Source organism: Medicago sativa, chromosome 8, assembly GCF_051527215.1.
Source record: "Medicago sativa cultivar Bolivia chromosome 8, Bolivia_mono, whole genome shotgun sequence".
Lineage (NCBI taxonomy): Eukaryota > Viridiplantae > Streptophyta > Magnoliopsida > Fabales > Fabaceae > Medicago > Medicago sativa.
Window position 1 is genome coordinate 77,775,284 of NC_140756.1, and position 27,636 is coordinate 77,802,919.

At 32.9% G+C, this 27,636-nt stretch overlaps 4 protein-coding genes across 4 annotated transcripts; 1 reads left to right on the plus strand and 3 right to left on the minus strand.

Moving 5' to 3' along the window:
* Window positions 1-606: 606 nt before the first annotated feature.
* On the minus strand, window positions 607-2,308 carry LOC146901797 (uncharacterized). The gene has a single exon (XM_085733816.1). It carries the CDS (start codon window positions 1,682-1,684, stop codon window positions 821-823), a length of 864 nt encoding a protein of 287 aa, XP_085589942.1. The 5' UTR covers window positions 1,685-2,308; the 3' UTR covers window positions 607-820.
* A 1,352-nt stretch (window positions 2,309-3,660) lies between these two features.
* LOC146901798 (uncharacterized) lies at window positions 3,661-9,949 on the minus strand. Its single transcript, XM_085734294.1, has 4 exons — window positions 9,569-9,949; window positions 9,175-9,351; window positions 6,767-8,404; window positions 3,661-4,145 (listed from the first exon to the last, which is right to left on the minus strand). The coding sequence occupies exons 1-4, from the start codon at window positions 9,581-9,583 to the stop codon at window positions 4,110-4,112; spliced, it is 1,866 nt and encodes a 621-aa protein (XP_085590420.1). The 5' UTR covers window positions 9,584-9,949; the 3' UTR covers window positions 3,661-4,109.
* Window positions 9,950-13,952: 4,003 nt separating this feature from the next.
* LOC146901799 (uncharacterized) lies at window positions 13,953-14,593 on the minus strand. Its single transcript, XM_085731896.1, has 2 exons — window positions 14,545-14,593; window positions 13,953-14,431 (listed from the first exon to the last, which is right to left on the minus strand). The coding sequence occupies exons 1-2, from the start codon at window positions 14,591-14,593 to the stop codon at window positions 13,953-13,955; spliced, it is 528 nt and encodes a 175-aa protein (XP_085588022.1).
* A 6,791-nt stretch (window positions 14,594-21,384) lies between these two features.
* Window positions 21,385-27,410, plus strand: PTAC2 (plastid transcriptionally active 2). The gene is made up of 4 exons (XM_085738469.1): window positions 21,385-23,383; window positions 25,828-26,142; window positions 26,576-26,683; window positions 26,922-27,410. The coding sequence occupies exons 1-4, from the start codon at window positions 21,558-21,560 to the stop codon at window positions 27,259-27,261; spliced, it is 2,589 nt and encodes an 862-aa protein (XP_085594595.1). The 5' UTR covers window positions 21,385-21,557; the 3' UTR covers window positions 27,262-27,410.
* The last annotated feature ends 226 nt before the right edge of the window (window positions 27,411-27,636 follow it).

Below are 27,636 nucleotides of genomic sequence, written 5' to 3' on the forward strand. Positions count from 1 at the left end.
TTAAATTATTTAACAACCATTGTAGAATAGCCCTACCGGATATCTTAAAAATAATTGTGTTCGAGAGATGGATATATTAAAATTATCAGTATTACCTCCCCACCTCAGATACATGAACCTTGTTTAATCTCCACTATTAGGATACTCTGAAATCTTCTAAGCACAAATATTTATCAAATTATTAGCAAGGCACACAGAGGACGACAATTGATTGCAACAATTCATTGAAATGTAAGGTATACCAGTGTTGTCGAAGGCAATTAGCCAAAAATCTGCCATTAAATACCTATATTATAGGGTTTATTAAAATTTAAACCCGGCTTTTCCGTAGCGCCGCCATGGCTGTAACCCTTGTGGCGGCCGCCAAGCAAAATCCGCCACACCACCGCATTTTGTGAATTCAATAGTGAAGTTAGTTCTTTTTCAGATGTTTCATTGTGTGCATTCAACAAAGTTTCCCCTTTTACAACTAGCTAGGTAAGTGAAGATCAAACTCTTCAGTTGTATGCACGTAATCACTCCAACATATGAAGAGCGCGGATCTAGTTAATTTTTTGCACATGCTACAAATTTAGGTTCTATCTTTTTCATTTTGAATCTATACGATTAAGATAAACATTATATATAAGAGGACAAATGAGAGGAATTGAAACAAGCCTTAAATGCATTTATTACAACAAATCATCATGTATATCTAATTGACATAGGACATTAAGATCTTTGAAACTGGAAAAATAGAAGCATATAATCGTTAACTTGATATCATTAGTCATTAGATTATTACACCATGTGACTTGAACACATCTCGCCTGGTTTTACATTACAATATACCTCTAACAATCATTTCACGAAGAAGTTTCACCGCCTTATCATTCTTGCCGTTTTCGAACAAAGCACAAATAAGAGTTTCGTAAGTTACAGCATTAGGGGTGCAACCGTTGTCTTCCATTTTTGACACTAAGGACAATGCGTCATCAAACAAGCCCTCTTTACAAAGCCCATTGACCATCACACTATACATTTTAACATCTAAATGATAGCCCTTAATAAGAAGATTCTGATAAACCACTTGTGCATCCTTAAGTCTTCCATTTTTGCATAGTCCATCGACAAGTATAGTGTAAGTATACATATTTGGCTGAATTCCTTGGTCTTTGATCTTCGTTAATAATGTGATTGCCTTGTCAACCTGATGGTTTTTGCACAAAGCATCCAATAAGGAATTGTAAGTGATCACATCAGCAGGTTGGCCTATATTATGCATCTCATCTATAAGATCCCAAACATCAGAGATTCTTCCCGATTTGCAAAGTCCATCAATAAGTGAATTGTATGTTACAGTATCAGGAGCCATGTTTTTTACGTGCAGTTCTTTGAAGAGATTGACGGCTTCATCCACCATTTTTTTCTTACATAATCCATCAATCATAACACTGTAGCTTTGAACACTAGGAGTCACTCCACTTCGAGCCACAGTGTTGAATACATATGTGGCCTTGTTCACTTCTTTAACCAAGAAATACCCATCCATTAAAGAATTATAAGTAAAAATATCAGGATCCACACCTTGTTTTGTCATAACAGCTAACAAATTTCTAGCTTGTTTAACTTCTCCTTCCTTACATAAACCATCAACCAATGTATTAAAAGTTTGAACATCCGGGCTGATGTTTTTCAACAACATTTGATTTAACAAACCAACTGCTTCTTTAAATTGACCCACAATACAAAAGCCATGTGTGTAGTCAATGTTGTGGTATCAAACTCAAAACCCAGCTTGAGAATCTTGGACAATACAGAAAAAGCATAATTGAGGTGACCCAAGTGGCAGAAACAATTAAGCAAGATGCTCCAATTAACAACATCAGTTTGAATTCCTTGGAGTTCCATTTGTCGAGAAAGGGAAATAACAGTGTTGAAATGGTTGATTTTAACGAGGGAACCTAAGATCTTACCGAATTCGAAGATGGGTGGAGTATGATACGATGGAATGAGGTAACGGCATCATCAACATTAACATTAACATTCGATTGAGAGTGTAACATACAACGAAGAAGACACGAATTGTTAGGAAATATAACGTACCTTAACTTCTTCAACATTGTGGCTTTGGATTTTGGTTCTTCAATTCAATTTGGAACGAAGAACTAGCACGAAAATTGGCTTTTTATATTTGGGAAATGCTGACGAGTTTAAATGGTTACAATTTTTGAAAATTTACGTGAAATTTATATTTGGGAAATAACTAGCTTTTTATTTTTGAAATATTTGACTTTTTTTGTGAAATTTATTTTTTTAATCTTTAAAAGTGTTACGGGACACTCGTTAATAAACTATTTATAAATTTTTTTAGGGAAAGATCCTTTATGTTTTTAGTTAGACAACAATTCTAGTCTCTCTTGCAACCACTTCCACCAAGTTGACTCAATGTTTTCTTTTTCTTTTTTAAATATGTTTTTGATACTTATAAATATATCAATCTTTTCGTTTTAGTCCTTCTAAAAGTTTTCTTGGACTTTTAGTCTTTATAAAATTTTCAATCACCACTTTTGGTCATTATTTTTATGTCAACTTATGTGTAGCCTTTGTATTTTTTAATGAAATTGATCAGAAATGTGTAAAATATTATAAAAATTCCTCCAAAAAATATTAGATTTTTTTTAACAACATATGAATTAAATATGAATTTTTTACCGTCAAAATTATAAAAATTCACATTTAATTCATGTTTTGTTAAAAAAAATCGTATTTTTTACTCTATTATTGGGTTGGGTGTTTTATGAGCTTTGTGTCTTATGCTCGTGGTTGTGTTTTGTTCTGACTATACTAGAGAAATTATATTAATATCGACCAAATTTAAGTTTTATGTGTTTGTATTGTGAACTTGGTTCGACGTTCATGTTTACTTTAATTCATTTTAAGCTCTCGATCTATATTTTCACCAAAAAAAAAACTCTCAATCTATACTGATGAAATTCAGTCAACTTCAATTCAGGCAGTTAACATATGCGGCTTTAGTAAAGCTTGTACTGTATGACAAAAACTCTATGATTTTACACAATTCAAAATAGAATTGATTAATAAGAACATGACTAAATGTTTGAAAAAGTCAAACTAACACACCAAAATTGAAACCGCCTTTATTTTATTCTATCAATCAAAAATTAAACTTCAAGAAAATGAACCTAACACGTTTTAGATATGAATTATCACCTTGCATACAATCGTTAGAGGAAGTCTTACATGATCACACACATTTGATTACAATATTTAGGCATGCAAATACACAAAAATGCATATCAATATTTAAAAAAATATACATTATTTAATTCTTTCCTCTTTCTATCTTTTCTCAAATATGTAATATGTGTGCACGCCTAACTAGAATGTATGCGTGTGTGCCTAAATAGAATGTCTAAAATACTTGTGATCAACTAACTATTTTTCCAATTGTTATGCTAGCTTTTGAAAAAAATACAATAAGTGGTATGTATAACGCCATTTTGGCCAAATATTTGCCCAAACAATTATAAACTTTCTTTAAAATGTTTTTGCCCAAAAACTATTCCTACAAAATAACACAATTTTATATATATGTTATATATTTATTAGTTCTAGAGTAGTGATAACAACGCACCCAAAATCATTGGTGGGAATATTACTTATAATCAGCAAAATTTGCATTGGAAACATGACCCCAAGAAAAGGCCATCAACAGCACATATAAAATTGGGTTATGATAGAAGACACCTTTTGTGAAGGTGTCTTTTATCAAGTTACTCTATGAGCATTTGTTAAAAGACACCAACTACTTTTTATGAAGGTGTCTTTTATCAAAGTTATAACTAAAAAAGTGAAAATCACACCTTGAGGTGTGACTTGATAAAAGACACCACACTACTTTTTATGAAGGTGTCTTGTAACATAACCCTATAAAATTTATGTTCTACATATATATTGTTAGCAATTGCTATCTAAGGATGAAAAAGGAGTAGGTATATAGTAATAATGAGTTATTAACATGCTCCATGGCTCTATCATCGTCAAGCAAACGCCACCTCCGGAAATAATAGCGCATTACTCATCACTGCAAGCAATCAACGACGAATCTACTGCCACCATTTCTTCTCAGACAAAGAAATGAGCTGCCAAAAGATTGAAGAAATGTGTTAGGTTCCTCTCTCTCAAAATTGAAGACAATACAGTATTATGTGAAGTGAAAGTTCAAGTCTATTCTGAAGAATCCATGACAATACCATGTTATATTTAGTGAAAAACTCAGTAAAAAAAAATTCACAATTCTAGAAAATGTTTGACTCCAAATTCAAAAAATAAGGCCAAAGGCAGCAGTCAATCTACAATGTTAACAATAAAGAATAAAGTTCAGGAAAAATGATATACAAGATGCAATAGAAGTCAAGAACCAATCAGTGAATCCTATGGGGACATATTGTTTGGCATAGGTCAAATTTCAATGCAAAAGATACTAGGTGTGCAGAGTGAGTGTACCACGTATACCTGATGGTAAGATATGCCATTTACAAGAAAATTTTGATCTAATAATAAAGGATCAAGTTAATGGGCTTGGCTCCTCCAAAGTAAATTAAAGGTGTGTGTGTGTGTTTTAGAGGGTAAAGTGTTAAGTTATTAGAAAACCAACAGTTTAGGATTCAACAACTTAATAGGTTATCGGCTTATCGCACATAGAAGTATTTTATCGTAATCTCAACGTTGATTTAAACAATGGTTATAATTCTACACTCTACCCTCTAAAATATAGGTTTCAGTCTCACTTTAGACATACAAGACATGGATATAATACTCAATCGCAAAAAATCACCCAAAATTAAGATATATCCATCACCATCTTCATTATTAATCACAAGTCATAGTCTATACTGCAGACAAACAATGAGCATCAGTATAAGACAATGAACAAGTCAATCACAACAAAAGTTAAGGAGCATAAGCGGTAACTAATGCAGCACCAAATCATGAATAAATATAAGCCTCGAAGTAACAAAACAGTCAAAGACAATAGAAGATTGATCATAATTCATAATTGAAATCATCAAGATATGTAATCTTATTTGTTAATAAGTTTGAGATGATAGACTAAAAAATATGAGAGATCAAAGGGGTTATTTTTGTTTCTGGAAAGGAAGTTAGAGTTGGATAGAGCCAACTGGTCTCCCGAAATTTGATTGAGATATTTCAATTTGGGTTAAAGACTCAGATTGAGGAACTAACTTGAAACCATAATCAGTGACAACTAAGGATGAAAGCAAAGAATCAAATGTGAGAAGGTCAAAAATAGATTCTGAAAAAAGAAACACCGGGTTCATAAATCTTGGAAAAGTAAGTATCCTAGGAGGAAGAAATTCAACATGCAAAGAAGAATGTTCAGGAAAGATGAAAAGTATGTGATGATGAGGGAGAATAAAAAGGATGGAGAAGTGAGTAAACAATAACCCCTCAAGTTTGTAGATAAAAAATCAGAAAGCAAAAGTGAAAATGAAGAGGTAGATTCAACTGTTGTGGGCTATGTGGCAAAGCAGATGCCAACCTGTAAGTTCACTTCAATGCGTCATTCAAGCGTGTTCAAAAAAATGTTGATTTGGGTCCATGAATGGGGAAAACTAGTGTTGAGTCAAGAAGGCATCGTGTGGTGTGATTGCTGCAGTGAACGATGCAATGCTGGAGATCGTGAGCACAACAAAGGTATGATTGCCATAACGTCTGACCAGAGATGATTTGTCGGGTGGTGGTATCGTTCCTGACACCAGTCAAGCGCAATGGCTATATTCGAGTTTCCTTTCCAAAAAAAATGGGCCAAGCCAAACCTATTTACCCATTCAAATGGAACAAAGTGGAAATGGAGCTCAAGATAAATGTTTCAAACAGTAGAACCCTAGTGAGATTTTGTTTCAGCAATCACAAACTGTTCACCTTAAGTACAAGGTAAATGTTTGGAGGGGAGTTAGAAAGGAGTATTCATAGGTAACCTTTGGTTTTGAGAGTGTTGGGGAGTGAGAGTGTAAGATGATAAGCTATAAATAATAATGAGAGAGAAGCAGTAGAGGTTATCTTTTTTTTTTTTTTTTTTGAGAGGAGTAGAGGTTATCTTTGGTTTTGGAAAAGAACTAAGATTGTGAGAGTCAGGTCTTTCAAATGCCAAGATTGTAATAGAGTTTTCTGTCATGAAACGCTATTTTGCTTTACATTTTGATCCAGTTCCTAAACATCATTTCCAAGAAGATGCCCTGCTGTGAAAAGCAATGAGGAAGGGGAATTAAGTCAAAGAAAATAAATGGGTATAGATACCAAGTCCCAACTTGTTTCTCTTGTACTTTTGGAAGGCCGGCTAGTGAATACTAGATATATAGATAATAGCTTTCAAATATATGTCAGGCAGTCCTTTCTCTTGGATTTATATAAACAGCAACTCTTAGTTAGCATCTTTTTAAGGCTCACAAAAATGCCATGCATAGGAACTATTGGTTTATTTCTACCTAGGTATGCAAAACCTCACAAAAGAACAGCCAATGTAATCAATTGCCCTTGTTGCAAACTGACAACATAACTTCGACGTGGCTACAACCATCTTTGAAATATAGAAGTAGTTCATTTAACACTGACACAAAACCACATAGTAGTTTGCAAATGCAGACAGGAAAACAAAACAAAAATGCATACCCAAAACAATGAAAGACAGAACCAAGCATTCGTATATATATATATATATATATGCATGTGCGTCACCAACCTGGCGAGCAACTTGTGCTAGTCTTCGGCTTTCCCGAGATGATTCAGCCATTGTACAAGACGTCTGAGGCTCCACGTCACCATTTTCCTTCTCTCCACAAATTTTCTTTGAATTGCTATTTTCTGGAGAGCAGCCTACACCACCACTGCTTACAGACCCCTTCTTACGCTTTCTCTGGAATGTGTACTTGATAAGCTTATCATTTTCAAATCGACTAGAAACTTTCTCATCTAAATCGGATACTTTGGGATCCATTTTATCTGGTGACCCATCGGCTGCCTTAACATCTTTACAACCTGAAACCTCCATACTTACGGTGGACAAACCTCCTTGTCTTGTCAAATCTGATTTATTCAATGGTTCCTTATGATCTTCAATCTTGTTCCTAGAACTGCAGCCTTTAAGAAATAATTCCCCTTTTTCAGTATCGGTATGAGACCCTAATTGCTTGACTGCTGTAGTTGCATCAGCTGGTGCTTTGACAAAAGGAGATATTAGATCCTTCTGAGCTTCATTTTCATGGGCCATAGAAGAATTCACCATAGAACGGTCATTGTTACCCAATAGATGATGAGAATATTTTGCACAAGACAGGTATGATTTTTTATTTCTTTCCTTAACCCGCCCAGAATGCAATCTAGATCGATGAGTATTCCTCATCCTAAATCTTCTGCGTCTTCTATGAACTAGATTTTTTATAAGGTCAGCACCTGCTTTTACCACTTTAAGTTTATTTGGTTGCTCAATTGTTGCAGTTGCGCCAGTGGGAGCTTCAGCTAATGGAGACGTTTGATCCTTCAGAGTCTCATTTTCATGTGTCATAGAAGCATTAACCTTGGAAGGGTCATTGTTATCCGATACATGAAGAGAATCTTTGGCTACAGATAGATATGATTCTTTATTTGTTTCCTTAACCCAACCAGAATGCAATCTAGATCGATGAGCCTTCCTACTCTTAAATCTTACGTTTTTTTTACGAACTAGATCTTTGACAAGGCCAGCATTTAATTTCATCGTTTTAAGTTCGTCTGGGTTTTCCTTTTCACAAATAATATCAGCTTTGCCATTGGCTGTAACAGTTGCTTCCTTGCCTTCTTCATGTGCTCCTACTAAAGATTCATCCCGCGCATTGTCTAAATTTCCTGAAACAGACACATTTCCATCAAAAAGGCTCCTTTCAAGCGCTCGTATTCTCTGAGTACATCCATTTCTATAGAGCTCGGGCTCTTTCCTCCTTATGACTATGGATGCAAAATCTGGATTATGAATGTAGCAACTGTTTGCATGATCATGAGACCCACAGAACTTACTTCCATTATCTGTTCCATTTACAGTAGGGTACCTAGAAACAGGAACTGATACTGATTCAAACTGTAAAACGGGTGCCGAATGCACAGTTCCATCAGAAGGATCAAGTCTGTTCTCCTGCATAAAATTTCCATTAGCTGCAACTTCATCCTTCATGTTTTGTTCGACTGGGGGATTTGTTTGGTGTTTCGTGACATTCTCCAGCTCAGCCTGTGTTTCTCTCAACTCGGCCCTAAGGTCTCTAACTATTTCCTCAGCTTCCTGAAGCTGAGCTTCGAGCTCATCAATCTTCTTTTGCTGACTCAACGATGTCAGCTCTGCTTCTTTGACCTGTAAAAATTGTCATCTATCAAACATAACAGGAGATAGGACCTCAAAAAATGACTCAACGAGGAGGACTCCACTTTAAACTTCCTAGATTGGCATATTATTTTACTTTTATGTCAGTGTATACCATAATTCTAGTAAGCTACCAATTTGCTGTGACATAAGATTAGTTTAGGCTCAAATGCTGAATGATAATGACCAGGATGTAATTCCTATCTGAAAATGAGTATACACAGCTATTGAAGCATGCCTACATTCACAATCAAGTCAGCTTTAATGCTTTCATTCTCAAACAAGACTTAGGGGCAACAAGATAAGTGCTTGCCCAAGAGACGTGCAGACACTGATTGAAGTGCTTGCCCAAGAGACGTGCAGACACTGATTGATAAATATAGCAAATACATTCTCACTTGTATGTAGATTGCATTCCTTCAACGACCACCACCAATGTCATATTAAAAAAGTATACTCGCAATCCTTATTATTCTTGGAAAGAATTTTGTCAAACATAACAAAATGAAGCGTTTTTGAAAATTGATACAAGAAGTGAATCGATAATTCAATTCAAAACTAACCCAATGAAATGTAAAGTTCGAAACTTTCTCAATCAATTAATAACACAGAGAAAAACCAACTTCACATCACAAAAGTAGGTTAAACCCCGACCAACTCTCAAAACAAAACAAAACAAAAACCAAAATTTAAATTTAAATCCAAAAGAAAACAAGTTTAACAAAACAAAAAGCAACCCAATTTAAGGAAGATTAATAAACCTTAGAATCCATCATTTGTTTGAGTCTAAGAAGCATGTGAAGTGCTTCATCTTTAGTAGAAGCAAGCTCTTGTTGAAAATGAGTTGATTTTCTCTCGGAAACCAAAATTCGCGCGGCAGCTTCCTTAGCAGTGTTGAGTATAATATCAGCATAAGCCTTCTTCAAAGCCGTTAATTTCTGATCAAACACACAAAAAAACCAAATCAAAACACAAAACCCCACAAGAAAGAATAATTACAAACAATAATCACATAATCAAACACAAACATTTTACTCATTTGAACATAACCCATTAACCCTTAATAAAAAAATAATCAATCTTTAATCTTTGTTATTGTTGGAATGAAAAAAAACAATGGTTGGCGGCGGAAGAAACAGTTGAAAAACGGTTTACCTCGGAATCTTCCATTATCGATTAATGCATTCAAAGGATGTTTGGTGGTTGGTGATGATGATGAAGATGAAGGTGGTTTCGTCGGTTAAGAAACCAACGACAAGAATTGAAAGGGGAAAGAAAGAGAGAGTGAATTGTGGGTTTGAAGAGTTTGTTATTGTTTTTGTTTTTTTATTTTTTATTTTTTATTTTCGATTCTTTTTCCCTCTTTCAAAAGAAGTAGTAGCTTGTTGTGTCTGTTAGGAAGTGAAGGAGATTACTAGAATGCCCTTGTATGAGCGCAATTACATTTACCACGTCGTAATCATAAACCGTAACACTGGCTTTGTGGGACCCTGTTTCTGGTCTTCCGTTTTTCGTATTCCCGCAAATTAGACCATATGGACCCTGCTCCACTACCAACGTGGAGTAGTCAGTCAATTCAAGTAAAACAACCTTAAAACGCCAACGTTTGGTTTCTCTGCTTAAGACAAATAATTTTTTTGTTACACTTAAAAATTCTCTTTGAGTTTATGAGAAATTGAGTTGCAACCAAAGAATTCAGCATTGTTAAATTTTTGAAGGAGACATTTGTTATTCATTAACGTTTTATCTGACTTGATGAATTAGTTTATGCAGTTACGCACAAAGGTATATGTTCCCACAAAACAATATTTTCTATTTATTTTTTTACCGGAAAAGGAATTTCATTCATTAAAAGGAAATCCATGCAAAAGAGAAGTCATAATTTTGACAAGAACATTAGCATACAACAAGAACAAGGCTATGTGCAACAGCATTATATTCTCTTTTTACCAAGCTAACAGAACTATTGTCTAGCCTGGTAATAATTTCTAAGCAGTCTATGTATGATTAATTTTTTTTAGTACAAGAATATGACTAACGTTATGCATGGATCTTGAAGTAATTTTCAAATCACCTGATGGTAAGTAGAGGGTGGTGATCGGATCAATGGTGTATCCTTGTGTGTCTCATGGGGACACAATAATACGATCTGTCTTTTAGATCAAGAATTCACTTGGCGTGGGCATTGGCACAATCCGAAACAACGACCAATCTTAAGTGTATAGAAGTAGTAATCTATTGGTTCATTTTTCTTTTTAAGTTTGTTGTGGCTTTGATCAAGGGAGGAGGAGAGGAAAGGTTTCAATTCAAGCACTGGGAAGGTTAAGGAAGTTGCATGCAGACTTGCTTTTGGTGGAAATCATTCGAGTAGGTGGATGATAGGAAATGTTCCTTCTTGTTGCCAAAAAAGAAAAGCTTCATTCTCATGAGTTTTTCTAGCATATAATCAACGAGTTTGGTGGTTTTGGTCAAGCTGATGAAAAATGTTGTGACTTTAGAAATGGTGTGTGAGTGTCATAGGCGAAATGTGGAGGAGGCGGTAACATGTCATTCACGTATCGAACGACATGTAGGTTGCATGAGGTTGAGTTTTGTTAGCCACTTCATTATTTAACCAAGGAACAAGATAATAATATTATAGGGATAGAAAAAAAAATATCTCCGTGAACTTAGCTCACTTGATAAGGGATAATGCATAATATATGCATGGGTCGGGGTTCAAACCCGGACACTCCACTTGTTCACCTTTAAGGAAATTTATCTAGTCACTATGCTACTTGACAAAAAAAAAATTAAGTGAAAATGAGCCATTATTTTAAAGGGTTCTGTTCAAGCCTCGCTAATATTTTAGAAGATTTAAATTTAAGTACTTTTGTAAATGTACTTTGTGCTCGAAGATCTTCCTTACTTTAAACCATAGCATATACTCTCATCCAAAATTATTTAAACGTTATGTATTGTATATTTATAATGTGATAGAATTGCTCTATTATCCTTACAATAAAGCTCAATGTTACAAGTTAGAATTAACGCTTGATCCAGGCAATGGAGTAGACCCATAGTTGGGAAATGAAGTGCAACGCTGATGCTGCTAACGTTTTTGGATCAAAACATATTCAACATTGGAATGTACATCCTTTATGGTCAAGGACAACCCATAACGTACGGTCAAGATTATGGTTTTGGATCCTCTCAATTTATAAATATTCTTCATTTCTTTCATTTGAAAAAAGATACACTTAAAGAAGTTTAAGTGGTAGGATCTACTATATGATTTTTTTCATCTAAATGGAATCTTCCATTTATCTTAAAAAATGGAGGGTTAAATATGTTTTTGGTCCCTATAAATATGTCAACTTTTCGTTTTAGTCCCTCTAAAATTTTCCTTCAACTTTTAGTCCCTATAAAATTTTCAATCTTCACTTTTGGTCCCTCTTTTAAAGTAAACTCATATGTAGAATTCATATTATTTAATAAAATTTTCCAGAAAAATTCAAAATATTATAAGAATCACTCCAAAAAAAATTCAAAATTTTTTAACAAAACATGAATTTAATATGATTTTTTATATGTTTTAAGGTTAAAAATTCATATTTAATTTGTGTTTTGTTAAAAAATTCTAATTTTTTTTAGGAAATTTTTTTAGAATATTTTACCCATTTCTGCACAATTTCATTAAAAAATACAAAAATTAAATTAAAAATAGGGACCAAAAGTTGTGATTGAAAATTTTATAGGGACTAAAAGGTGAAGGAAAATTTTAGAGGGACTAAAACGAAAAATTGACATATTTATAGGGATCAAAAACATATTTAACCCAAAAATGGAGAAGATCACAACTCATGGTTTACATAGTGGTGGTCCTGAACATGTTTTTGGATGTAGGATCGCATAGACCCAATATTTTAAAGGGCATTTAGTTGTTGGGGGTTTCCTGGTTAAGACTAAAATACATCTAAATACTTCAATTGTCTCATTTTGGGTTTATGCGGTTCTTAAGAAAATGAATAGTTGAGTTGATTTCGATAGTAAAATTAATATCATTTACTAAAACACTCATATTAATTGTAGTTAGTGGATCTCTCAAAAAAAATTGTAGTTAGTGGAATAAAATTTAAAAAATAAGGGTATAATAGTGGGAAAAAATATAGTAGATGTTGCATTAATATTTTTAAGGTGATAATTATTTTGAGAAAAATATAAATGCGAAAGTAACAATGAAAATGAGATGGACCTATGTGAGCATGTGCATGGACCGAACTCTATTGAATGGGGGCTAGAAATTTTTACAAAATTATCTCCGTATTTTGATACTTATTTTCTCTCCCCTCTACACAAAATATATTTTGAAAAAATGTAACAAACATATGAGATGAACCTATGTGAGCATGTGCATGGATCGAACTCTATAGAATGAGGGCTAGAAATTTTTACAAAATTATCTCCGTATTTTGATACTTATTTTCTCTCCCCTCTACACAAAATATATTTTGATTTCTCTCCCCTCTACACAAAATATATTTTGAAAAAATGTAACAAACATATACAATACTCTTTTTTTGGTAGTGGCCGGGGTTTGAACCCCGGACCTTGCATATTTTTATGCATTGTCCAACCAACTGAGCTAAGCTCACGAGGACATATATATATACAATACTCTTTAAAGTATAAAGTATGTGCTGATTTTTTAAAAAAAAAACAAAATTGTAACAAATGTATGCAATACTTTTTAAAATGATTTTTTTAGAGGTAAAGTGATTTTGTTTCTAAAAATGTTACAACCAACGGCCTTGTATAGGATCCGTTTGTTACGGATTAAAATACAAAAAAAAAAAATACATGTGATTTTGACATTAATTAACTTGAAATTTTTTTTTTTTTGTGATTTCATTATAAATAATCAGAATCTATTATGTGTTTACTTATCGTAATAAAAATCACTTTTTTTGTTACAAAACTACCTCAATTTTTTGACCAATTATTTTCTCTCCCCAAGAAAGGGGATTTTTAATTACAAAAAGACAAGAAAGAGTAAGAAAATTATGAGGTGTCAAGTTATTAAAATAGGGCATGACTATGTTTTTTTTGCCAGTTAAGTTTCATAATTATATAGTAGATTATAAATTTTTATTGGAGATTGTTTTTTATTCTAGATATTTAGTAGTGGAGAGTGAGTTATTAATTTAGGGTGCGTTTGGCCCTACTTTTTTTAGGTCTAAAAGTCACTTTTAGAATAAAGTTGAAAATTAAAACTTTGAAGTTGAAGTTAAAGTTGTCTGGTATTTTTTGTTTTTTTCAACTTAATTAGTACTTTTAAGTTCAAATCTGTTTGGCAAAATATTTTTAAAAGAGCTTTGAGATTTTATTACAAATTATCATAAATAAAATAAAAAGCATTTTTTTATAAAATAATAAATTTTGTAAAGACCTGATTTTTTTAGACCGAATGAAAATTTATAAATTATTATTATATAAAACACTATCATAAGTTAAATTGAAAGAGTTTTAGAAATAAATCCAATATTAGAAACATAACACATCATAAACTTGAACGATTTTTGTTTTCCAACATCTTAATGGCTATTTGATTTCTATCTCTATCCATGTAGCTCCCATCTTGTACTCTTAAATTATCTGAACTCGAATCTTCATTAATGTTTCTTTCTTCTTCTCGTTCGAGCATATATCCAGTGATTTGGTCCCATTTGTTGAATTCCTCATCTTGAACGCCACATATTCGAATGAAGTTATGATGTGTCGTTGTTGCAACTATGATCTTTTCTTGTTTGATTAGTGGAAATGGTCTCGTATCACATAAAATATGCCACCTTTTCTTCCAAACACTAATTGTTCTTTCAATGACATTTCTAAGTAACGAATGTGCATGATTGAATACTTCATGAATGCCTTGTGCTTGACTGCCATCTCTAAAATCAGGAATATGATATCTTTCACCTTTATATGGTGATAGATATCCTTTCATGGTTGGATATCCTGCATCAACCAAGTAATACTTTCCTAGAAATATTTATATAAAAAAAAAAAGCATTGTTAGTTTATGCATAAAAGTTATTGTTAGAACTATATAAATCACAAATTTTATTTATATATAAAAAAAAGATTAATCGTACCTTCATGAGGATGAGGGAACACATTTTTCATTTCTTCAAGGACTGACATAAGAATTTGTTTGGAAAATGAGTCATTATAGAAAAATTTGTGTTGATTGAGAGTAAGTTTGTTTTAATTGCCGTTTTAGTTTTTTGTTCTAGTTTGTTTTAATTAACAGTTTTTAAAGAGAGAAATAATATGGGGAGGTTAGTCAAAAGACACAAAAGGATATAATTTTGATGACGTGTCAAATAATTAAGATGGAATGAGATTGTATTTTTGGTAGTTATTAAGTTCATAGTTTTTAATTCAAAGAGAGAAATAATATGGGACGATTAACCAAAAGACACAATTAATGATATAATTTTGAGGACATATGAAATAATTAAAATGGGGTAAAGATTGTATTTTTGATAGGTATTAAATTTCATAATTAGAAAATAAAAGATAAAAGATTTCCTTCATTCGAAAAAAAAAGATAGAAGATTCCCTATAATATCTAGCTGTCATTTTATCCTTATAACAAGGGAAATGATAACAATGACTAAATAAGTCATAAGCAATAATATAAAACTTTTATGGAGGATTTGTTCACAAAGTCCGTTAAGTCTAATTACTCTGTATCACCTCAAAGAAATCTTGATTATTTTCATCTTCAAAACTTTTGTTTTATCTTATATATGTTTGACATCAACCTTCCACCTTCGCTCCTTTCAGTCAATGTTTAAGATTATGAATTATATTATTACGATTATTCATTCATGTATGTCAGTTAATATCAAGTTTCACTCTTGTTCCATCGTTGATATCATAGGTTTGAATAATTATAACTATATAGTTGTTCGTTTTTTTTTATCAAATCTCACATTTTGATAACTAAGATCAAACAATCATATTTACATTTCATTATTAAAACAATAATATAAAATTAGAAGTTCTTGAAATCATAGCTGAAAATCGCACTTCAAAATAATTAAACACCATTATTCACAGTGAGATACCTCCCAAACTAAAAGATCCAAGAAGTTTTTCTATTTCATGCTTCATAGGTGAAAATGAAATATATATTATAAATGTGTTTGTGATCTTGGTGTTAGTATAGGTATCATGCCCTATTTTATCTATAAAAAAATTGGAAAGGGCAAGCCAAAACCAACCAATATCATTTTGAAATTTATGGATCAATTTTCTCAATATCCGCAAGGTGCTTTGAAAGATGTTCTAGTCAAGGTTGAAAATAATTCTCATTGACTTCATGCTAACATACATGAAGAAAGATGATGATGTACCGATCTTTCTTGGTTGGCCCTTCCTAGCAATTGCAAGAGCCATCATCAATGTGAAAGGCAAGAAAATGTACTTAAGCTTTGATAAAAAATAAAAAAAAATTGGTTGAGTTTGATTTTTTTTTTATAAGTCAAGTTTGTTTTCTACTAACGAATTGTCATGTGGAACCAATTGTCTTTACCATGTTATATGAGAAGATTTCTTAAGATCAACATTTGAGGAAGAGATTGGAGCTGAGAAAGAATTTGATGAAGGGAGAATTTTGTCCCCGATGGATCAAACTAAGTTTTGAGGAAAGAATGGTCAAGCTAAAGAATTAAAATAAGCACTTTGTGCAAGTCAAATGTAATAAATGCTCACAAATTAATCTCTCTGTGAGAGAAATTTCACTTTTTAAGTTCATTAAATAAATTATGTGTATATATAGTTTCCAATATAAACTACATACATCATTTATTTAATGAAATCTTAAAAATGAACTTTCCCTTATAATAGAGATCATAGTAGTATATATTTGTGTTGGGTTCAAAATTAAAGAGTTCTTTCAAACAAAAATCATGCATGCATTGTGATTAAGCCATAGAGTAGAAAATAGGTAGTTTACACAAAATAAAGCTTAAACAAAGACATATACAAACTCCTTTTAGATGGTTATGGGTAATTGTGGAAAACTTTGTCGTATATATGAAAGTTTGAAAAGGTTTATATTAAATAGGAAAATGCACATTAGTTGCATGCAAAACTTGTTGTATTGTTCCTATTGATTTGTTTCGTTTCTTCGCAAGTAATAACTATAAGATAGATATATTGAGACAAAGGAAAAATGTGACAACCAATTTCAAAGTAACAATGTGAATAGTAAGTGGTTCAACAAAAAAAAATTGATGAATTGAGGAATAAGAAACAAACAATTTTAAAACTAGTATCCAAGTCTTCACTAGTTCACAGAAGAAAAAAAAGTGACTACATTTCATCCTCAAGTCCATTTCTTCATCATATTTCTCGAGTTGTTAGTATTTTTGCTCACACCCTCGATATTAATTAATAAATTTAAATAAACTTTCTGTTACCTCTCCATTGTTGACACCATTTTCAACAAACTTGTTAACCAAACGTACGAAGAATTGACCAATTCCAGTTGAGTTGACAAACAATGTATTCTTGAAGCTAGACCAACATCATCAAGTATTGTCCATTGGGCATGGTTGGGTAATGATGTGAAAATGTGAATTTTTCAGCTCATTAATCCCATCTCTAGTATTGAGTGGGTTTGTGGTGTTGTTAAAAACAGAAAATGCTGAAATAAAATTTGCCCCATCTCTAGTATCAAGCTTTGTACAATGATGGGTCCATTGAACACTCCGCCCACCAAAAAGTGGAGGTTGGAAGATAGTTTTAAACTATCAACAACCATGGTAAGATTGAAACTAGTTGAGTGACTTAATAATATTGTTCATATTGATTCCTCGAAGTGGTTTTCAAAGCTTGTGTACATGGTATCCTTGCATATCATCTCCAATATTTGTGGTTGTTCCAAGATTGTACATAACCTATATTTCTTTACCTTGTGCGCATGTCCTCTTGCAGAACATATTTCTCTGCAAAGCTGCAAATCTTTTGTAGTATTGTTGTCTCGTTAGAGGAACCAAAGTTTTTATACAAATGACATCCAAGAAATAAAGTTTATATATTATTATCCAACCCTTATCAAACCATTTTTATTTTTGATTTTGCTATTGCATAGGTACCAATATAGCCTGTGCATATTTAGTTTTTTCAACAAATTATTTTACCAAACTATTTCAAAAACTCAAATAATTTACTAAATTAGTTCAGGTTTTAAATTTACTAAAATGGTGATGATCCTTGTTAAATTTGAGTGCACTTGCAAGAACCTTAAATACATTGAAACTAAAATGGTGATGATCCTTGTTAAATTTGAGTGCACTTGCAAGAACCTTAAATACATTGAAACAAACGTCAATGAAAACACGTTCTCAATTTTCCACATGTCGTGCTAAAATTCATTATGAAAATTATGTAAGGTATCAAAATATGGAAATTTCTACGGTACACCCTTAAATTAAGGTGTACTAGTACACCTATTTCATAAATCAATAAGTTACCGATCATTTTTATCTAATAAAGAGATATTTGTCGACTTTTATATTTTAGAAAATATTATTTCATAAGAAAAAACACCATTTCATTTTTTATAAGAATCATACTAATTTTTTAACATTTTATCGAAAAAATAATCAATATTCACTATTATTAGTATTAAAAATTTTAAAAAGTTGAATTTTGATTCGCCGACACTTTTGGGAAAAAAATATAATTATTATAATTGTAACCGATAGAAACTATATTTTTTCTAAAAAAAATAACTTATTAAACTATTCATTTAATACATGAGTGTACCAGTACACTTAATTTTTTTGAGTATACCGTAGAAATTGCCTCAAAATATACGTTTTTTTTTGTTCCAATGATTTGAACAACTATGTTTATTAATATATCGAGGACAAATAATATATCTATACAAGAAACAATGTTTATTATTCAATACATATCAATTATTGGATTGAAGAATCTACTAACTGTAAAATACTTGTTCACATAAATTTTTAATTAAATATTTCAATTATTTTATCTGTCATATTCATAAATTATAATTAGAAAATTCAACATTTGTATTAAGTATAATTTTTGTAATACTCCGATTTTTAATATCGATTTATTAGTATTATTGTTATATAATATTAGTATCATTTAGGAATTTGTGTGTTTGGTGTTTTCAAATAAAATGTTGTTGGATTGTGGGTGTTGAGTGAATAGATGGGTTAGTCATTTATTGAAAAATAAGAGATTATGAGAAATTCAGGAAAAAAGGGCATTTTTAGCAAATAAGAGAGATTAGAGGTGTATCAGTGAAAAAGGAGGTTTATGTAAGTAAGTCAAGTAGTGTTTTAATTAAATAAATAGAATGAGGTGTAAATAGTGAAGCTGAATAGTTACAATAGAATTAGTAACCAATTTGGGAGGAGTGGAGAGTAAAGATGTTAGAAAGTTATGAGAAAAACAAGCCCAGTAAGTTGTTATAAATAGAGAAAATCTTAAGAGAATTAGGTTAGAACACACAAAGAGTAAAATTGAGAGAAGATGTAGAGAGGAACTAGTGTTGCGAAGAGAATAACACAAGGAGGCAAGGAGAGAAGCTTGAAGAGAGACCCAACCATAGAAGTGGCTAGCTTTAGTTGATTAAGGTAAGGGGTGATATTCACATAAGGGTTGTATGAACATGTGGGTAGTGAAGGGTTTATGTTTTTCTTCCTTGTTTTCATGATCTTTTAATGAATTCATGTTAAATTTATGCTCTAATTTGTTACTGTGATTTTAGGTATGTTCTTATCTCTGAATTCATGATGTTGATGTGCTAAATTCGTTATTCAATTGTGGTTGTGTTTTGAGTTTTATTAGTGTGAGCAAGACCGTTCAACCGTTAGACCAGTAGTACATTTTCTTTAAGCCTCAATTTTTTTTGAACGATTGTATTATGTTTATTGTTATCAATTTTGAGATAGCAACAATTTTTTAAATGTTTGTGATTTCCGCACTAGCATCAATTCTATGATTCACTCCCTTAATTGTAGTTAATATTTTATCAATGTGCTAGTGTTTGTTGTGAAACATCGTGATTTTTCACGATTAACGTTTGTTGTTTCCTTTATTAACGATGTGGCTCATACTCCTTTATTAATGTTGTGTTTCACATCATTTATACTTGTAGAAAGAAACAAGTTGATGACATTATTGATAACGAGATTGTAAAATCTCCTCAATAATCATTTAAAATTGATTATTTCTTATATATAGTAGATAAAACAATTACTTCATTTCAAAGTAGGTTTGAACAATTTAAAATGTATAACAATATTTTTGGATTTCTATTTGGCATTGAGAAATTAAGGTCATTAGATATTGATGGATTAATCTTGAACGTTCATTAAAACATAATGAAAACTTGGATATTGATGGCTTAGAATTATTCAGCAAGATGTCTTACAACTTCATCTTTAGAGGGAGAGTTTTGTCATTTATTATGGTCTTATTCGACTTGAGAGATTATTTGATGCAGTTGTACGTAAAAGATACCAAATTGTCACACACAAAAGAAGATCCATATACTTAATTAAACATCTTAAGAGAAATTATACAATAGAAACCGAAAGACCAACTGATATACTTAATCATGTAAAAAGAATCGTTTTTTCTTTCTAAATGTATATATTGCTTATAAAATAATGTTAACAATTCTCATGACTGTTACTTTTGGTGAATGTAATTTTTCAAAATTAAAATTAAAAGAGTCAGTTTTATCATCCATTGACAAAGAAATGTTAAACGACGATGGTTATGATAATCTAATAAAAAAAATTGCATTTTGAAAAAGTTTGAAAAACAAAATTTACATATATTATTTTTAAAAATACCAATAACTTTAATATTTAACAATGGTTTTGAGTGCTTTAAGCGTTTATCCATCAATGAGCGAAACAATGAGATTTGCACATTTTTTTTTAATTTCCCATATATTTAACATCTTATTTTCTCTCCAACTCATTCTTCTCATCATATTACTAACATATCACATCATATCATCATCTATATTTCATATTCTCTTAAGATATGATGTATGTTTAGTTTTGCCATGACAAACAATAACTAACTTTGAATGAATTGATTCCGATTAAAAATGAATTGCATTTAAAAGTGATATGTATGTTGGATACATTCATATAAAAGTGATTTCAATTGTAAATTTACATGTTAAAATCAATTCTAAAATAAAAAGATACAAATAGTAGTTTCAAGTAGAATTAATTTTAATACCCAAAACTAATTTCTCAAAAATATGGGAAACATGATTTTATAGATATCTAAAAAATGTAAAAAAAAAAAAGAAAGAAGTAATTTATAGAACTAAAACTGCTTCTGACACTTGACAAACACTTCTAAAACATCTAAATGTAAAAGCAAACACACTACGCTAAAATGGATATGTGATATATCTATGAAATAATCTCCAAAAACAAGAGAAATGATATTTCGACAACCACTTTTTGACAACTTTTGGACAACTTTCTCTCTCATACTCACATGATGTTGTTATCCTCTCTCTTCCTTTTTCTCTCTCCATTGTTTTTGACCAATAAGAAGTGAGAAAAACAAGGTTGTCAACAAAGTTGTCATCAAATGGATGTCAAAATATCATTAGTCCAAAAACAAATAGTGAGAGCAGCATTACTGTGCAAAATCATAATTGCAACATGAGACAGTGTAAAAAACCCAAACACATACGGCGTAACACTACTTTCTCCCGCTCGAACCTCGTTTGAAAATCCGTTACCTTTTTCAGAACCAGACCCGGTTTAAAACCCGTCAACGCATAACCCATTTCTTCACACCGCGGAAACTCATATGGGCTTTATCGCGTCAAACAAATAACCCGAATTATTTTTCCATTTTCATTTTTCACTGTATAAATACCCTTAACTGTTATCCACAAAAAGAAACACCACGTGGCATTTTCTCAAGTCACCTTCATAGCTTCTTCACTCTTCTCCTCCATCTTCTTCAACCTGCTTCAATTTCTTCACTTTTTCAATTCATTTTCTTCTCAAATTCAACAATATGTTACTACGTAACCGTTTTCTGAATAATTGAAAACCTTATAACATTAAAAATGAGTCATTCAATTTCAATTTCAAATTCTCTCCATTTACCAAACCCATCTCCATTCATCCCAACCCTCCTCGACCCAAACCCACAACTTAGTTTTCCATTATTCTCAAAGCCCAAAACCCAACGCAAACTCCAATTCAAAGCCCACGCAAAGCCCAGAGAATTAATCCTCGGAAACCCAACCGTAACAGTAGAAACTGGAAAATACACCTATGACGTTGAAACCCTAATCAACCGTCTCAGTAGCTTACCACCACGTGGCAGCATCGCTCGCTGTCTCGATTCCTTCAAAAACAAGCTATCCCTCAATGATTTCGCCGTTGTTTTCAAGGAATTCGCGCAGCGCGGTGATTGGCAACGCTCATTGAGGCTATTCAAATATATGCAGAGACAGATTTGGTGTAAACCTAATGAACATATTTACACAATCATGATCACTCTTTTAGGGAGGGAAGGTTTGTTGGATAAGTGTCGCGAGGTGTTCGATGAAATGCCTAGTCAAGGTGTTGCAAGAAGTGTTTTTGCTTATACTGCTGTTATTAATGCGTATGGTCGTAATGGTCAGTATCAGACTTCGGTTGAGTTGTTAGAGAGTATGAAGCAAGAGAGGGTTTCACCGAGTATATTGACTTATAATACTGTGATTAATGCTTGTGCTAGAGGTGGGTTAGATTGGGAGGGTTTGTTAGGGTTATTTGCTGAAATGAGACATGAAGGGATTCAACCCGATGTTATAACTTATAATACTTTGTTAAGTGCTTGTGCTCATAGAGGATTGGGCGATGAAGCGGAGATGGTGTTTAGAACGATGAATGAAGGTGGGGTTGTTCCGGATATTCATACTTATAGTTATCTTGTTCATACTTTTGGCAAGTTGAATAAACTCGAGAAGGTTTCCGAGCTTCTTAGGGAAATGGAGGCAGGTGGTAGTTTGCCGGATGTTAGTTCTTATAATGTTTTGTTGGAGGCTTACGCGGAAATGGGGTTTATTAAAGAGTCGATTGGGGTGTTTAGGCAGATGCAGGAGGCGGGGTGTGTGCCAAATGCGGCTACTTATAGTATTCTGTTGAATTTGTATGGGAAGCATGGGCGGTATGATGATGTTCGGGATCTTTTTCTTGAAATGAAAGTGAGCAACACGGATCCGGATGCTGGTACTTATAATATTCTTATACAGGTGTTTGGGGAGGGTGGATACTTTAAGGAGGTTGTCACTTTGTTTCATGATATGGTGGATGAAAATATTGAGCCTAACATGGAGACTTATGAAGGTTTGATATTTGCTTGTGGGAAGGGAGGGCTTTATGAAGATGCTAAGAAAATTTTACTTCACATGAATGGAAAGGGTATAGTTCCGAGTTCAAAGGCTTATACTGGTGTGATTGAAGCTTATGGGCAGGCAGCTTTGTATGAAGAGGCTCTGGTAGCGTTTAACACTATGAATGAAGTTGGAAGCACCCCAACTGTTGAGACCTACAATTCGCTCGTTTGTTCCTTTTCAAGGGGGGGATTGTACAAAGAGGTTGAAGCAATTTTATTTAGGATGAGTGAGTCTGGTTTACCGCGGGACGTGCATTCATTCAATGCTGTGATTGAAGCTTTAAGGAAAGCAGGTCAATATGAAGAGGCTGTAAAAGCTCATGTTGAGATGGAAAAAGCAAACTGTGATCCTAATGAGTCGACACTTGAAGCAGTATTAAGCATATACTGCTCGGCAGGTCTTGTTGATGAGAGTGAGGAACAGTTTCAAGAAATTAAAGCTTCTGGAATACTGCCCAGTGTCATGTGCTACTGCATGATGCTAACTCTTTACACAAAGAATGACAGGTAAAATTTCATCCATTTTATAGTGCGGTGCTTTTTTCTACTATTTTTAAAACGTTGCAATGCTACTTTCAATTTTAGTTTTAAGTAACAGTAGCTCGTCGCTTACTGTGATTACGACTTATGCGTAGTAAGATTTTATTTCAAGGCATAATTTTTTATTTGATTGGTGTTTTGGTTCACATTAAATTTCAATTTTGGTCTTGGTTTAAGGTTAGATGCAAAAGTGGAAAGCGCTAGGTGCCTTTTTTAGGACTGGTGTGCTTGCCCTGTTGCATGTGTGAAGCAATGTTGCTAATTTGGTTATTATTTGATCTTTTGTAAATGAGTTAGAGTACCCTTGTACTCCTTACATTAAATCTTTTGCTTATAAAAAAAAAATATCCCAAGCATCAGTGGCGGAGCCAGCAATATTTTTTGTAGGGGCCATATGTTTAGGAAATATATATTGTTGTAATAAATTTGTGTATGAAGTTGTAGGTCAAATGGCTTGTTCGTTTTAATTTTAGTCCCTTAACCGTGGTTCGAAACTATCCTTTAACATCTCTTGTTTAAAAATTACAAAAATTTGATCTTTTGTTTAAAAAATACAAAAATTAGCAGCGAAATGCAAAAATTATCTCCGCGGGAATCAAACTCAGGTCACAAAGCTCATGGGCGCGGTGTTTTACCACTACACTGGATGCAAACGTTTGTCATTTAGAAGTAAATGTTAATATATATAATATAACATTTAGGTAAAAATGTGTATGTATACCTATTAAAAATGAAAATTTTGGGACTTTGGGGTGGCCATGGTCTTCCCCTGTCCCTAGCTAGCTCCGTCACTGCCAAGCATGGTACACTAATAAAAATGTGAAATAATTGGATCAAAGATCAGATGAAATAGCAGTTGAGTAATGATGGCATCTAAGGGCTTGGTTTGTGAAATTATTTTTGTTTTCAGTAATATTCATTTCTGTAATTAATAGCAAAAGTAAAAAATAATTACCCAGGCCAAAAACAAGCCCTAATTTGTGAGATTGGACGATAAAGAAAGTTCTTGTGCAAGGAAATTTCTTCTCGTCTTTTGCATCGAAGCATAATTAGTTTATCTTAGTTTTTGAACAAAGGATTATTTGCATTTGCTCATGTAACTAACATACCAGTGGATGCAAGTAAAATAAAATAGGTATTTGGATAATCAAAAGCTTTGCTAAATTATGAGATTTGGTCCCGATGTTCCATGCTATTTTCTAATATGGTTCATTTATTGTTCTCACCATTTTTTAGATTTAGATTTATATTTTGCTACTATTTGCATGTCTTCTTAGGAACTTCTTACTCTTCCAGTTCCCTTTTATACTCTACGTCTGCAGCCAATCCTTTTGCGTTGTTTTCCAACAGTCTCTGTATGTTTCTGCAATGAGTTTTACATTTCCTTTTTTCACATTTTTATTCTGCTTAGTATAGATGATTTATTTCTCTAATAAGAAAATTTGAGTTGAATCATTGTAAATGGTCCCAGAAAAGTTGGTATTGTAAGAACCTCATGTAAATATATGATCCTTATTTATGCTCATCATCAACACATGTTGCAAAACAAAATTATTTTCTAGTGTGTGCTTGTATTCATTGAACTCTACTTGTGAGCATTGTTGTTCCAGTAGAGTGAGTTTGCGAGACTGATGGAATCAGTCAGACACCATAGGAAACAATGTAGCAATAGTAGTATCTGTGTAATGGTAGTTATGTTTAGGAAGTAATATGTGGCAGACTTATCATAGGCAGTTTTTTTAGGTATATATGATAGTAGGGTCAGAAACGGGAGGGAGAAGGTCGCTATTCTCTATCTTAGACAGCAATGCTTGTATTGCTGTATTTTCTGTAATTTGATGTGATAATCACATCGTTCTTTTGTTCAAATTAGTGTTCTATCATTAGTCAGTCCAACTTATATTTAAATTGGAGTTCTATCAGACTGTTTTGACAATTTTAAATATAGAATTGCCATAGAGCCTTAGCTCAGTTGGCACGAAGTCCCTTTGGCGACAACTTGATGGCATCATTTAATCCCAACTTAGTCGTTTTACCCTCACGTTTAGCCCATCATCTCCTCCTCCACAGTAGGTCAAAAACTTCCTTCGTGACCAAAATAAAAAAAATCAAGTATGGGTGGATGTCCATCATAAATCGAGGGCTAACAGCAAAAATGAGTTGTGATGGAAATTTTAACGATTTTGGCACATTTGAATGCCAATTCGATCATATGTAGAGCCTTTTCCATTCTATTGCAAATGAGGAACCTTCCGTTCTATTCGCTTCTCTTTGATATTTGCTATCTGGTTCTTGTGTAAGGTAAAGGCCAAATTAATTGCTGATCTTTGATCGCCTATTAACTGCATTTTACTTTTAATGCACTGTTTATTTTTTATACTTATGCTTACCTCTAAATTTCTTGGTTTCAGGTCAAATGATGCCTATAAACTCATCGATGAAATGATCACAACGAGGGTGTCAGATGTTCATCAAGTGATTGGACAAATGATCAAGGGAGATTTTGATGATGAGTCCAATTGGCAGATTGTAGAGTATATCTTTGACAAACTCAATTCTGAAGGATGTGGATTTGGAATGAAGTTCTACAATGCACTGTTAGAAACTCTATGGTGTATGTGCCAAAGAGAAAGGGCTGCCAGAGTGCTCAATGAAGCATCAAAGCGAGGGCTTTTCCCTGAACTTTTTCGTAAAAATAAACTTGTTTGGTCTGTAGATGTACACAGGTATGGTGGCAATTAATTCCTTTTAAACTCAGATTGTTCTTTAATGAAGGAAAACATATGCAAAACCTCCACAATTTTGGGGTTTAGAACCTATAACTTTCAATTCATGCAACTAGCCTCTTCCATTTCATGTAATCTTCAGAAGCTTGAGTTGTTTTTAGATCCTAAATTCCTATTTAACAATCCCCCTATCCAAGGAATCAATGGATAAATTGGTTGTAGAAGAAATTTAAGTGCTAGAATGGTAGTGCACATGAAAGGGCTTACAAGATTGATAAATGTAACTATTGTTGTAATTTTTTTTGAAGGAAAACGTAACTATTGTTGTAATTGAAAGCTTAGAAATCTATTTTCTTAGCCTCCAAGATGAGAAGGTTTTGTGCATTTTCATCTCTAATGAATTATGTGAAACTAAAGCTTGATTGTCTTGCAGGATGTCTGAAGGCGGTGCATTAACGGCGTTATCAATTTGGTTGAACGATATGCAAGAGATGTTCATGACTGGCGAGGATCTTCCTGAACTTGCAGCTGTTGTTGTGGCGTAAGTTGCTTTTGTCTCTAAAAACTATTTATTTAATCTTATTTACTTTCTTTTCCTCACGCCAATATGTTATAGAAACGGTGTAAAAATGGTCCATAATACACTTGCGTCTGGTTAACCTTGGTTACGAGTAGATGGAAAATGCATTGGTTTGGATTTCATTGTTTTAGCAATACAGTTGTGTAGTACCTTTAGATCACTGGTTAGAGCTTTCTAACACATTACTATCTTTAAGCAGTCGTGGTAAAATGGAGGAAAGCACAGATGCCCAAGAGTCCCCCATCGCAAAGGCTGCCTTTTCATTCCTGCAGGATAATGTTGCATCCTCTTTTACTTACCCTGCATGGAACAAAGGTCGCATTGTTTGTCAGCAGTTACAACTTAGGCGAATTCTGTCGGGCACCGGATCATCTTCAAGTACCAAAAAAATGGATAAATTAGTATCTTTAAGTAATAGCCCATCATTTACTACTGCAGGAGCTTTAACATCCAAATCTGATGTTCAAAGTAGTAGAGCTAATGGTGTTGATTCTAGAACCGATAGTACTAGAACAGAGCTTCTAACTAGTGCAGTTTAGATTAGAGAAATATAGAAATCACTTTTCCACACCCTGTTTGGGTTCATTTGAAATTAGGACGTACTATTTGTTACACTAATATTCCCAATTGGGCCGGCTATCTGGTCTACAAAGTTTTGGTAAATATATTCTCGAGGTATTTGGCGTAATTTGATACATGTAGTGACCCCAATTAGTGGGATAAAACTTGATTGTTGTTGTAGGTATCTTCAGCTCAGTTGGCTTGCCTATTGGCACCAACATTTACCGTGTATTTGATTCATTGTTTCTGCACAAGAGAGACACCATAAATAAATGCAAGTTACTAGGTGAGGTCAATCATATTAGCTTTTTTTGTGCAAAACAAACATTTTTTTTTTGTTGTTGAAGAATTGT

What these genes read in the sequence shown, in the direction of transcription:
- LOC146901799 (XM_085731896.1), bottom strand. Translation starts at nt 14,593, where the DNA reads ATGTCAGTCCTTGAAGAAATGAAAAATGTGTTCCCTCATCCTCATGAA. An exon ending in GTTCCCTCATCCTCATGAAG is followed by an intron (nt 14,432 to 14,544) that starts GTACGATTAATC and finishes AAATATTTCTAG; the next exon opens with GAAAGTATTACTTGGTTGAT.
- LOC146901797 (XM_085733816.1), bottom strand. Translation starts at nt 1,684, where the DNA reads ATGTTGTTGAAAAACATCAGCCCGGATGTTCAAACTTTTAATACATTG.
- LOC146901798 (XM_085734294.1), bottom strand. An exon ending in AACAAATGATGGATTCTAAG is followed by an intron (nt 8,405 to 9,174) that starts GTTTATTAATCT and finishes CAATTTTTACAG; the next exon opens with GTCAAAGAAGCAGAGCTGAC. An exon ending in TAGCACAAGTTGCTCGCCAG is followed by an intron (nt 4,146 to 6,766) that starts GTTGGTGACGCA and finishes ATCTTTTGGCAG; the next exon opens with CTCATTTCTTTGTCTGAGAA.
- PTAC2 (XM_085738469.1), top strand. Translation starts at nt 21,558, where the DNA reads ATGAGTCATTCAATTTCAATTTCAAATTCTCTCCATTTACCAAACCCA. An exon ending in CTTTACACAAAGAATGACAG is followed by an intron (nt 23,384 to 25,827) that starts GTAAAATTTCAT and finishes TCTTGGTTTCAG; the next exon opens with GTCAAATGATGCCTATAAAC. An exon ending in TGGTCTGTAGATGTACACAG is followed by an intron (nt 26,143 to 26,575) that starts GTATGGTGGCAA and finishes ATTGTCTTGCAG; the next exon opens with GATGTCTGAAGGCGGTGCAT.